General features: G+C 55.0%; 1 protein-coding gene across 2 annotated transcripts in view; it reads left to right on the top strand.

The window, feature by feature from the left end:
• upb1 (ureidopropionase, beta) overlaps positions 1 to 12,000 on the top strand; it is a 125,771-nt gene that overhangs the window by 106,370 nt on the left and 7,401 nt on the right. For both annotated transcript variants that reach the window (XM_080208603.1, XM_080208602.1), the window contains exon 8: positions 11,038 to 11,080. In XM_080208603.1, coding sequence (XP_080064729.1) covers positions 11,038 to 11,080 — 43 coding nt within the window. The remainder of the gene's footprint in view (positions 1 to 11,037; positions 11,081 to 12,000) is intronic.

Below are 12,000 nucleotides of genomic sequence, written 5' to 3'. Positions count from 1 at the left end.
CCCCTCACTGCTCCTCACACTCCCAAACCCCCCCCCCCCACTGATCCTCACACTCCCAAACCCCCCCACTGCTCCTCACACTCCCAAACCCCCCCCCACTGATCCTCACACTCCCAAACCCCCCCCCCACTGCTCCTCACACTCCCAAACCCCCCCACTGCTCCTCACACTCCCAAACCCCCCCCCACTGATCCTCACACTCCCAAACCCCCCCCCCACTGCTCCTCACACTCCCAAACCCCCCCACTGCTCCTCACACTCCCAAACCCCCCCACTGCTCCTCTCACTCCCAAACCCCCCCCCACTGATCCTCACACTCCCAAACGCCCCCACTGCTCCTCACACTCCCAAACCCCCCCCCACTGATCCTCACACTCCCAAACCCCCCCCCCCACTGATCCTCACACTCCCAAACCCCCCCCCACTGCTCCTCACACTCCCAAACCCCCCCCACTGCTCCTCACACTCCCAAACCCCCCCCACTGCTCCTCACACTCCCAAACCCCCCCCACTGCTCCTCACACTCCCAAACCCCCCCCCCCCACTGCTCCTCACACTCCCAACCCCCCCCACTGCTCCTCACACTCCCAAACCGCCCCCCCACTGCTCCTCACACTCCCAAACCCCCCCCACTGCTCCTCACACTCCCAAACCCCCCCCACTGCTCCTCACACTCCCAAACCCCCCCCCCACTGCTCCTCACACTCCCAACCCCCCCCCACTGCTCCTCACACTCCCAACCCCCCCCCCACTGCTCCTCACACTCCCAAACCCCCCCCACTGCTCCTCACACTCCCAAACCCCCCCCACTGCTCCTCACACTCCCAAACCCCCCCCCCACTGATCCTCACACTCCCCAACCCCCCCCACTGCTCCTCACACTCCCAACCCCCCCCCCACTGATCCTCACACTCCCCAACCCCCCCACTGCTCCTCACACTCCCAAACCCCCCCACTGCTCCTCACACTCCCAATCCCCCCACTGCTCCTCACACTCCCAAACCCCCCCCCCACTGCTCCTCACACTCCCAAACCCCCCCCCCCCACTGCTCCTCACACTCCCCAACCCCCCCCACTGCTCCTCACACTCCCCAACCCCCCCCACTGCTCCTCACACTCCCAACCCCCCCCCACTGCTCCTCACACTCCCAACGCCCCCACTGCTCCTCACACTCCCAAACCCCCCCCCACTGCTCCTCACACTCCCAACCCCCCGACTGCTCCTCACACTCCCAAACCCCCCCACTGCTCCTCACACTCCCAACCCCCCCACTGCTCCTCACACTCCCAAACCCCCCCTCACTGCTCCTCACACTCCCAAACCCCCCCCCCCCACTGATCCTCACACTCCCAAACCCCCCCACTGCTCCTCACACTCCCAAACCCCCCCCCACTGATCCTCACACTCCCAAACCCCCCCCCACTGCTCCTCACACTCCCAAACCCCCCCACTGCTCCTCACACTCCCAAACCCCCCCCCACTGATCCTCACACTCCCAAACCCCCCCCCCACTGCTCCTCACACTCCCAAACCCCCCCACTGCTCCTCACACTCCCAAACCCCCCCACTGCTCCTCTCACTCCCAAACCCCCCCCCACTGATCCTCACACTCCCAAACGCCCCCACTGCTCCTCACACTCCCAAACCCCCCCCCACTGATCCTCACACTCCCAAACCCCCCCCCCCACTGATCCTCACACTCCCAAACCCCCCCCCACTGCTCCTCACACTCCCAAACCCCCCCCACTGCTCCTCACACTCCCAAACCCCCCCCACTGCTCCTCACACTCCCAAACCCCCCCCACTGCTCCTCACACTCCCAAACCCCCCCCCCCCACTGCTCCTCACACTCCCAAACCCCCCCCACTGCTCCTCACACTCCCAAACCGCCCCCCACTGCTCCTCACACTCCCAAACCCCCCCCACTGCTCCTCACACTCCCAAACCCCCCCCACTGCTCCTCACACTCCCAAACCCCCCCCCCACTGCTCCTCACACTCCCAAACCCCCCCCCACTGCTCCTCACACTCCCAACCCCCCCCCCACTGCTCCTCACACTCCCAAACCCCCCCACTGCTCCTCACACTCCCAAACCCCCCCACTGCTCCTCACACTCCCAACCCCCCCACTGCTCCTCACACTCCCAAACCCCCCCCCACTGCTCCTCACACTCCCAAACCCCCCCCCACTGATCCTCACACTCCCAAACCCCCCCCCCCACTGATCCTCACACTCCCAAACCCCCCCACTGCTCCTCACACTCCCAAACCCCCCCCCCACTGATCCTCACACTCCCAAACCCCCCCCCCACTGATCCTCACACTCCCAAACCCCCCCCCCCACTGCTCCTCACACTCCCAAACCCCCCCACTGCTCCTCACACTCCCAAATCCCCCCCCACTGCTCCTCACACTCCCAAACCCCCCCCCCCCACTGCTCCTCACACTCCCAAACCCCCCCCCCCACTGATCCTCACACTCCCAAACCCCCCCACTGCTCCTCACACTCCCAAACCCCCCCCCCCCCACTGCTCCTCACACTCCCAAACCCCCCCCCACTGCTCCTCACACTCCCAAACCCCCCCCACTGCTCCTCACACTCCCAAACCCCCCCCCCCACTGATCCTCACACTCCCAAACCCCCCCCCACTGATCCTCACACTCCCAAACCCCCCCCCACTGATCCTCACACTCCCAAACCCCCCCCCCACTGATCCTCACACTCCCAAACCCCCCCCCCACTGATCCTCACACTCCCAAACCCCCCCCCACTGCTCCTCACACTCCCAAACCCCCCCCACTGCTCCTCACACTCCCAAACCCCCCCCCCCACTGCTCCTCACACTCCCAAACCCCCCCCACTGCTCCTCACACTCCCAAACCCCCCCCACTGCTCCTCACACTCCCAAACCCCCCCCCCACTGCTCCTCACACTCCCAAACCCCCCCCACTGCTCCTCACACTCCCAAACCCCCCCCACTGCTCCTCACACTCCCAAACCCCCCCCCACTGCTCCTCACACTCCCAAACCCCCCCCCACTGCTCCTCACACTCCCAAACCGCCCCCACTGCTCCTCACACTCCCAAACCCCCCCCCACTGCTCCTCACACTCCCAACCCCCCCCCACTGCTCCTCACACTCCCAAACCCCCCCCACTGCTCCTCACACTCCCAAACCGCCCCCACTGCTCCTCACACTCCCAACCCCCCCCCACTGCTCCTCACACTCCCAAACCCCCCCCCACTGCTCCTCACACTCCCAAACCCCCCCCACTGCTCCTCACACTCCCAAACCCCTCCCCACTGCTCCTCACACTCCCAAACCCCCCCCCCCACTGCTCCTCAGACTCCCAAACCCCCCCCACTGCTCCTCACACTCCCAAACCCCCCCCCACTGCTCCTCACACTCCCAACCCCCCCCCCCCCACTGCTCCTCACACTCCCAAACCCCCCCACTGCTCCTCACACTCCCAAACCCCCCCACTGCTCCTCACACTCCCAACCCCCCCACTGCTCCTCACACTCCCAAACCCCCCCACTGCTCCTCACACTCCCAAACCCCCCCACTGCTCCTCACACTCCCAAACCCCCCCCCACTGCACAGCATCATGAAGTTAAATCAGAAACATCGACTCCAGATTCCATGATGTTTCATAGCGTCAGGTCAAACAAGGGTAAGGAAATCTTCTGCTGACTTTCATCCTCAGCTCCTCTGCCCCATTCTTCAGCACTCTTCCATGTTGAACATCACTGGGAAGAGGGCAATGATGAGACAGAGTACAGGAATGAGATAGAGAATCTGGTGAACTCGTTACTGAGGATGGCAAGCGCCCAGAATGTACTCTGGGTGGGGGACTTCAGTGCCCATTATCGAGAGGCTCAGAAGCCCCATAACTGAGCGAGCTGGGTGAGTCCAAAAGGACATGACTGTCAGAGTGATTCCACAACAGCTGGAGAGAGAGAGCCAACTCCTGCTCCAGCCACAAGGAAGGATCTGCAGCAAACAGCTCCGTTAGCTGCTCACAGGATGTAGGTATGTGAGCCTGTAGCTCCCCTTTGTGGCGGAAGATTCTGCAGCTTGCACAGTTGTTAGCAATGCCAGAGAAAAATTCTATAAATCTGCTTGTAGACAGCACGATTCATTCTGGGAAGAGGGGTGGAGTAATGTGTGTGTGTGTGTGTGTGTGTGTGTGTGTGTGTGTGTGTGTGTGTGTGTGTGTGTGTGTGTGTACACAAGTGTGGTGGGGATGGTGGGGTGGAGGGAATGGTTGTTGGGGGCAGGGTTCTTGCTTTGATTCCTGAGGTCTAATTGATGGCACAGCGGGTTAGCGCTGCTGCCTCACAGCGCCAGGCACCCAGGTTCGATTCCTGGCTTGGATCATTGTCTGTGTTGAGTTTGCACTTCCTGCCTGTGTCTGCGTGGGTTTCCTCCGGGTGCTCCGCTTTCCTCCCACAGTCCAAAGATGTGTGGGTTAGGTGGATTGGCCGTGATAAATTGCCCCTTAATGTCAGGGCATCAGCAGGAAAATTATGGGGATAGGGCTTGGGTGGGATTGTGGCCAGTGCAGGCTCAATGGGCCGAATGGTTTTCTTCTGCATTGTAGGGATTCTCTGATTTCTATGGTGATCTGAATCCAGACTGTGGGATCTGTCCAGAAGCAATCCCTCATGCAAGATTAATGCTCAGGGCTAGTCATCGTAGAGTCCACAGCATGAGATGGTTCTTTACAATACAGTCCTCTGTCACCCACATGCTGGTGGACCAGGCCACCTTTGTGTGAGTTTTAGCAGCAGCTGACATTTACCCTTCACCCTCCCTGCATCTGGACTATCCCATCATCCCATGCAGCCTCGCCTGAGCATCTGTGGGCCTGAGAAAGCAGACACTACCTTTGATTTGATTTATTGTTGTCACATATATCAGCACACAGTGAAAAGTATTGTTCCTTGCGCGCAATACAGACAAAGCATACTGTTCACAGAGAAGGAAAGGAGAGAGAGCAGAATGTAGTGTTACAGTCATAGCTGGGGTGTAAGATTCAGAAGTCTGACAGTGGCAGGGAAGAAGCTGTTCTCGGGACGATTGGTATGTGACCTCAGACTTTTGTATTTTTTTCTTGATGGAAGAAGGTGACAGAGAGAATGTCCAGGGTGCGTGGGGCTGCTTTGCCAGGACAGCAGGAAGCGTAGATAGAGTCAATGAATGGGAGGCTGGTTTGCGTGATGGATTGGGCTACATTCACGACCTTTTGTAGTTCCTTGCGGTCTTGGGCAGTGCAGGATACACTGAAACATCCTGAGGCCTTGTTCATCAGGCCAAGTTCAAGAGCAAACTGCCAAGTTACCAACAACACGTCTCCTGTTCCACCAGAGGCCCAAACATCCTAGATCACTGCTACACAAATATCAAACATGCCTACCGCTTTGTCACCCGCCTGCACTTTGGCAAATCAGACCACAAGGCTGTGTTCTTGCTCCTAGCTTACAAGCAAAAACTGAAGCGGGAGAATCCATCAGAGAAAGCTGTGCTAAGTTGGTCCGAGCAATCTCCTACAGGACTGCTTAGAGCCAGTGGATTGGTCAGTATTTAAAAGCGTTGTGACCAGCCTGAATGAATACGCCACTACAGTAACTGACTCCATTAGTAAGTGTGTAGAAGACTGTTTGCCAAAGAAACAAATCTGTGTTTTCCCCAACCAGAAACCAGGGATGATCAGGGATATCCGCTGCTTGCTGAAGTCTAGGTCTGAGGCGTTCAAGTCAGGCGACACTGACCTATTTAAGAAAGCCAGATACAACTGAAGGACAAACAAAGAACAAAGAACAAAATCAGCCCGGGAAACAGGCCCTTTGGCCCAACGAGTCTGCGGCACCATCTCAACACCACCAGTCCACCTCTCTACCCTAATCAAAGATGCCAAATGACAATATCGGACTAAGCTAGACTCCCAGGCTAGCCACACCGACCCTTGCCAACTATGGCAAGGTCTGCAAGACATAACAGGTTACAAGATGAAGACATGTAAAATCACCGGCTCCAACACACCCTCCTTCCTGATGAGCTCAATGCATTCTACGCCCGTTTTGAGCAAGAGATCAGTGAGAGCGTGCCCTCCATCCTAGAAGCCCAGGATGACCCTGTATCTGGGGTCACCATTGCAGGTGTCAGAGCAGCTTTCTTGAAGGTCAACCCACGGAAAGCGACTGGCCCAGATGGGGTACCCGGACGAGCACTCAGATCCTGCGAGGATCAACAATCTGAGGTCCCTATCTGCTTCAAGAAGACAACCATCACCCCGGTACCTAAGAGAAACCAAGCAGCATGCCTTAATGACTATTGGCCGGTGGCTCTGACATCCATCATTATGAAGTGCTTCAAAAGGTTAGTCATGGCACGAATCAATTCCAGCCTCCCGGACTGTCTGGATCCACTACAGTTTGCCTACCACCACAGCAGACACCATCTCCCTGGCCCTGCACTCAACACCTAGATAACAAGGACACCTATGTCAGACTCCTATTTATTGACTACAGCTCAGCCTTCAACACCATTATTCCCACAAAACTCATCTCCAAACTTCGTGGCGTGGGCCTCAGCACCTCGTTTCCACGCTTTCCGCAGTGCCGGCTTCTTTTCGAGCCTGCCGTATCCCTGTTACAATTAACTGATTAACACCATGTGTTCATGATGTCGTGAAGCTTTGCCCTGATCCCATTTCAAACTTCCACACTTTTATTCCGGAAGTGTCAGGTGTCTACAAGGGAGCCAGGCACACTGACAGCATTCCCACCATCAACATTCCCATGTGGATAGCCCATCGGAGAGTTGCCTCTGCTCTGCTCTGCCAGCCAGGCCAGGGTGTCTCCAGAGAGACACCCTTCCATGGCACCTGGGGCCTGTATGATACAAACCTCGTTACCCAAAAGGGGGCGTTTTGGGAGTAAGCAAATATTAGCTGGGTCCACGGCTCAGCATTGTGCAGGTGGACAAGAGGGGGACTGCTATAGGGCTGATATCACGCTGTAAATCCGGACACAACCAGGCCACCAGGAACCTATAAGATCCTCAATTATTGGTTGAGATGTAACTTGCACTCAAGCTTGACAGTCATCACATTGAGGTTATTGAAAGAAACCATTGAAAGACGTACCAACTGAAATTGATTCTCACATGGCTCAATATTCAAGCATACGCAGATCACATGAACCATTCGTCCGTGCCGATGTATCAGCTGAATAAACCAGATTGCAACAGTTATACTCATGAGGCCATATGATAACATCTTCAGTCAATATGTATTGCCCAATTAACATGTTGAGGAGCCAGAGGCCTTGCTCATGACTCTGCTGTGCACAGAAAGACGACTCTGTAATGCGATGGCGCCAGACACCAGAACCTGAAGCAAACGATGAGAGATATGAGCTGGGGCAGCCTCTGTTACACTTACGTGATCTCAGAACATGACATCTGATCAAAGAGCTATTCATTAGATAAGTTCACAGAAATATGTGCATAATACATAGATTGTGAACGCCCATGCTGTTTGGAATTTATTATAATGCTGTGTCTAGATGCATCCCTGACCTCCGAGCCGGAGGTGGAGATTGCTTGCTAACCACTCTGCCCTACGGTCTGTGAGGGGGCTGAGGCCTGGGTAGACCCGGCTTGCTTGGAGTCTCCTGCTGCAGGTGCCCCCTCGGCCTGAGGAGTTGGAGCTGATGGGGTCTCAAGCATCTGGTCCTCAGAGTGGTTAGCTATCCCAGGAGAGTCCTGGATGGATGCCCTCATTCAGCTTTTCCTGCCCCAAGCGCCATCAGCATAACGGAGGTGAACCCCCACGGAAGGTAGTACCATCGGCATTTTAGTGTCAGGTATTCTAGGTCTGGGGAGCAGAAAGTTGTCAGTGTTGTTATGTCTAGGCACCACAGGGTGTTGATTAGGAAGCAGGCCCCACCTCCCCTAGCCTTGCAGAAGCCACTGTACACTCCATTTGATGGATTGAGAAGCCCTCTGGTTGTAGGGCAGTGTCCGGTGAAGCAGGAGTGAGCCGCGTTGCCATGAAACAGAGCACACAGCAGTCCCTCAGTTCTCTTTGGAAAGTGAGTCTGGCTGGAAGTTCATGTAGCTTGACCACACAGGCAATCTCCTCTCAAGCCCCCTGTTCACTCCTGGCTCCCATCACGAGGATCTGGCTGCTTGGAGGAGTGCCAGCAGTCCATTGCCACGGAATCTGAGTGCAGGGCATCTGTGTCTTCTCATTGCCATCACTCACCCTGGCAACTCCTGGCCAAGTGCCATTTAAATATGGCACCCAGAAATAAGAGCTGCTGAGGGTATGGGGGAGGGAGGTGGACGTTTATATACACACGAGGACAGAAAGCGGATAATCCACCACCGCAGCCCCTCACACTGGGCTGCAGAAACCACTCCACCTTTCTCGTCCACCACTGCACTCAGTCCCCGGAACAGAAAATCCAACCCAGAGTTCCACTTCTTCGGGAGTGGCTCATGCTGTAGACCACAACTGGGGCTGGCCTGCGGCAAGGCGGAGTGGCCACTCCCCCAGGCCTGCGCCTGGGCTTGCTCTCTTCCTTCCCCACAAGGCATGCAATCTCCCCAACACCCTCCACCACCCACTGCCCCCTTCCTAGACAGAGTGTGAATAGAGTCTTACTCAGGTCTTACTAGATTTCCTACTCGTGACAATTGACAATTCAGATTTTTTTCCAACCCAATCTCTTTGTCCTGAAGCTCTGGCAATTCAGTCTGAATTGAAGAAGCATGAGCAATGTGTGGCAAAGCAGAGACCAGCAGTATTCATTGTTAATGATGAAAGAGAGAAGAGGCATGCTTTGAAAGAGAGTGGAAAAGTTGAGTCCGGTGTTGACGTTTCAGAGCTGCGAGGAAAAATAATTATGTTATTGAACATAAAGTAAAACCTCAGAATGAGGAAGAAATCTCCCTTGCTAGCATACTTAGACAAAGCTCACGTTCACCAGGCTATGGAAAAACAGGAGACAAGTAGGAAAATGCATAAACTGAATGAAAAGGATTATCAAGCTTTCTTGGCTGACCATTGAAATAACCAAAGCAGCTAAAGAGCATTTAACTTGGCAGGAAAATGAACTGCTTTCACTAAAGGAGACAATGTGAAGCATGTGTCTCCTGGAAACAAAGACTGAAGGCCACATCATGAAGAAGAACCTGAAGCTAAAATTGATCCTGAATGTAAACCAGATGAAGCAAATTCAGCTGCTGTGAATTTCAATTCAGATGATTGGCTGGCTTAAACATTTTTGGACATAAAACTACAGACGGGTAAAAAAAAACTGGAGATTTTGAAGAAATCATACAGATTCGGAACATTAACTCCTTCTCTCTCCACAGATGCTGCCAGAGAGGCTGAGATTTTCCAGCATTTTCTGTTTCTATATCCGGTGTTAACATCCAGGCAGAATAGTTTGGCGTCTGTATTAAAAGGTGAAAGCTCTGAAGCTGGCACTAAAGAAAGCTCTAATGGTGATCTAGTGTCTGACTCCAAATAAAAACAGGGAGTATTGCTAAATCCCGTGGTACGTCAGAGAATTCCTTAAGTCCCAGGTCGTAACAACCAGTATGCAGAAAACGAGGTGGTTTGTCAGTGAGTAGAATTGATGTTCGTGAGGAAGTTTGTCAGACTAAAGAAACCAAAAAGCTGCACGAATGCTATCCCTGGATCCAAAGAGCCCACCACCCTATACAGGTTTTCAAAAACAGCATGAGAAATATGAAGCTCAGGTGGAACATGTTAGACAAGGACTAGGCAAACTGTAAAGACTGTGTAAAATGGCAAAGGAGACTTCCTGCTCATGTTGGATGAGGGTGAAGCCCCCATTGGTAAAATAAACTCATTGGAACTCTATAAACTTGAACTTCAAACCCTGATTGTCCAATTTGATTGGTTTTCTTATGGGTTAGAGTGTTGCAAATATGATGAGCTGGATTTTCAACAAGGCAGGACGATTTGGGAGTCCTTCAGAAATAGTGGACAGGTCCAGATTCCATGATTCCCAACCCCATTCCTGGGTTTCAGGGAGGGCAGGGAAGTGGGGGGGGTGCTGGGAGGGGAATGGGTGACGGGAGGGGGAGCATTGAGGGGAGTGGAGCAGGGAGGGCAGGGGAGGGGGAGCAGTGAGGAGAGTGGGGCAGGGAGGGCAGGGGAGGGGGAGCAGTGAGGAGATTGGGGCAGGGAGGGCAGGGGAGGGGGAGCAGTGAGGAGAGTGGGGCAGGGAGGGCAGGGGAGGGGGAGCAGTGAGGAGAGTGGGGCAGGGAGGGCAGGGGAGGGGGAGCAGTGAGGAGAGTGGGGCAGGGAGGGCAGGGGAGGGGGAGCAGTGAGGAGAGTGGGGCAGGGAGGGCAGGGGAGGGGGAGCAGTGAGGAGATTGGGGCAGGGAGGGCAGGGGAGGGGGAGCAGTGAGGAGAGTGGGGCAGGGAGGGCAGGGGAGGGGGAGCAGTGAGGAGAGTGGGGCAGGGGAGTGAGGCAGGGAGGGCAGGGGAGGGGGAGCAGTGAGGAGAGTGGGGCAGGGAGGGCAGGGGAGGGGGAGCAGTGAGGAGAGTGGGGCAGAGAGGGCAGGGGAGGGGGAGCAGTGAGGAGAGTGGGGCAGGGAGGGCAGGGGAGGGGGAGCAGTGAGGGGAGTGAGGCAGGGAGGGCAGGGGAGGGGGAGCAGTGAGGAGAGTGGGGCAGGGAGGGCAGGGGAATGGGTGACAAGGGAGGGGGAGCAGTGAGGGGAGTGAGGCAGCGACAGTTACGTGTATCCTACACTCTCTTGGGAATATATGATCGATACTCCTGTGCACGTAACAGTCACAGTGTCAATATTGTGAGTATTAAATTGCCCAGTGTGGGCTGTTTGTTCTCTAACTGAGTGATGCAGTTACTGATCTGGGAGCCTGGGATTTTCAGGTTGCTTTGATTGTAGTCCTCTTAAGAATCTTTTATTGGATACCCTGTCCCTTCCCCTGCAATAACTCTGTCCTCTCTCTTTCTCTTACCATCCAGGAGTATTTCAAGAATGAATTTACATCCGGTGATGGACAGAAGGGTAAGGAGAAACCTTTCCAGCTTCTTCTTCCCTTTTCTGGGTTTTATCCTGGTGTCAATTTATTAACAATTGTTTCAATCGCTTTCGTCAGGAGACATATCTTTCTGTAGGTTAGTATTTGTCTTGTATAAATATCAATTCTTAAAGCAGCTTGGCATTTAGTAGGATTGAGTTGATTTTGAAGGCAGGGAGTTTGGCAAGTCTGTGCCCAGCCCCTACCTTCCAGCAAGGGTGAAGGAGTGACTGGTAGACTGCTCACCTTTTGGTTACCAGAAGGGCTTCAATTGACCCATCAGTGTTGAACAACACACCGTCCTCCCTCCCCACCGCAACCCAGCAGATTTCACCCCCCGTGTCTGCCGGTAGGTGGGGAGTTCCCTTCTCTACACCATCTGTCTCAGTTGGAGAGCCACCCTATGGTTTTATTCCATGGTGTCTCAAACCAGCAGCCCCCCTCCCTTGGCCAGGACCTGCCTGCTCGGCACTCGGTGAGACCCCTATACCCTGACCCTGACCCAATTCCTCATGCCTCCATCCTGAAGTGCTGGGGAGCTGCCAGCCTCTGGCCAGAGGCTCTCTGAGGTGGGACTTCCTGATCCAGAGACATAGAATGCCCACCTCCTGCTTAATGGACATTTAAAAAGAGACATTTCTTCACAGGATGTGGGCATCGCTGGCAAGGCCAACATCTTTTGCACATCCCTAATTTTCCTTGAACTGAATGGTTTGCTCGGCCATTTCACAGGGCAGTTAAGAGTTTTGTTTTATTCATTCATGGGACGTGGGTGTCGCTGGCTGGCCAGCGTTTATTGTCCATCCATAGTTACCTTTGGAGGCATTTGAGAGTCAACCTCATTGCTGTGGCTCTGGAATCACACGTAGGCCAGACTGGGTATGGATGGCAGATTTCCTTCCCTAAA

This window comes from Carcharhinus amblyrhynchos, chromosome 20 (assembly GCF_965287045.1).
Source record: "Carcharhinus amblyrhynchos chromosome 20, sCarAmb.v2.hapA, whole genome shotgun sequence".
Lineage (NCBI taxonomy): Eukaryota > Metazoa > Chordata > Chondrichthyes > Carcharhiniformes > Carcharhinidae > Carcharhinus > Carcharhinus amblyrhynchos.
The sequence above is the reverse complement of the archived record's forward strand: the minus strand, read 5'-3'. Positions and strand labels throughout refer to the sequence as shown.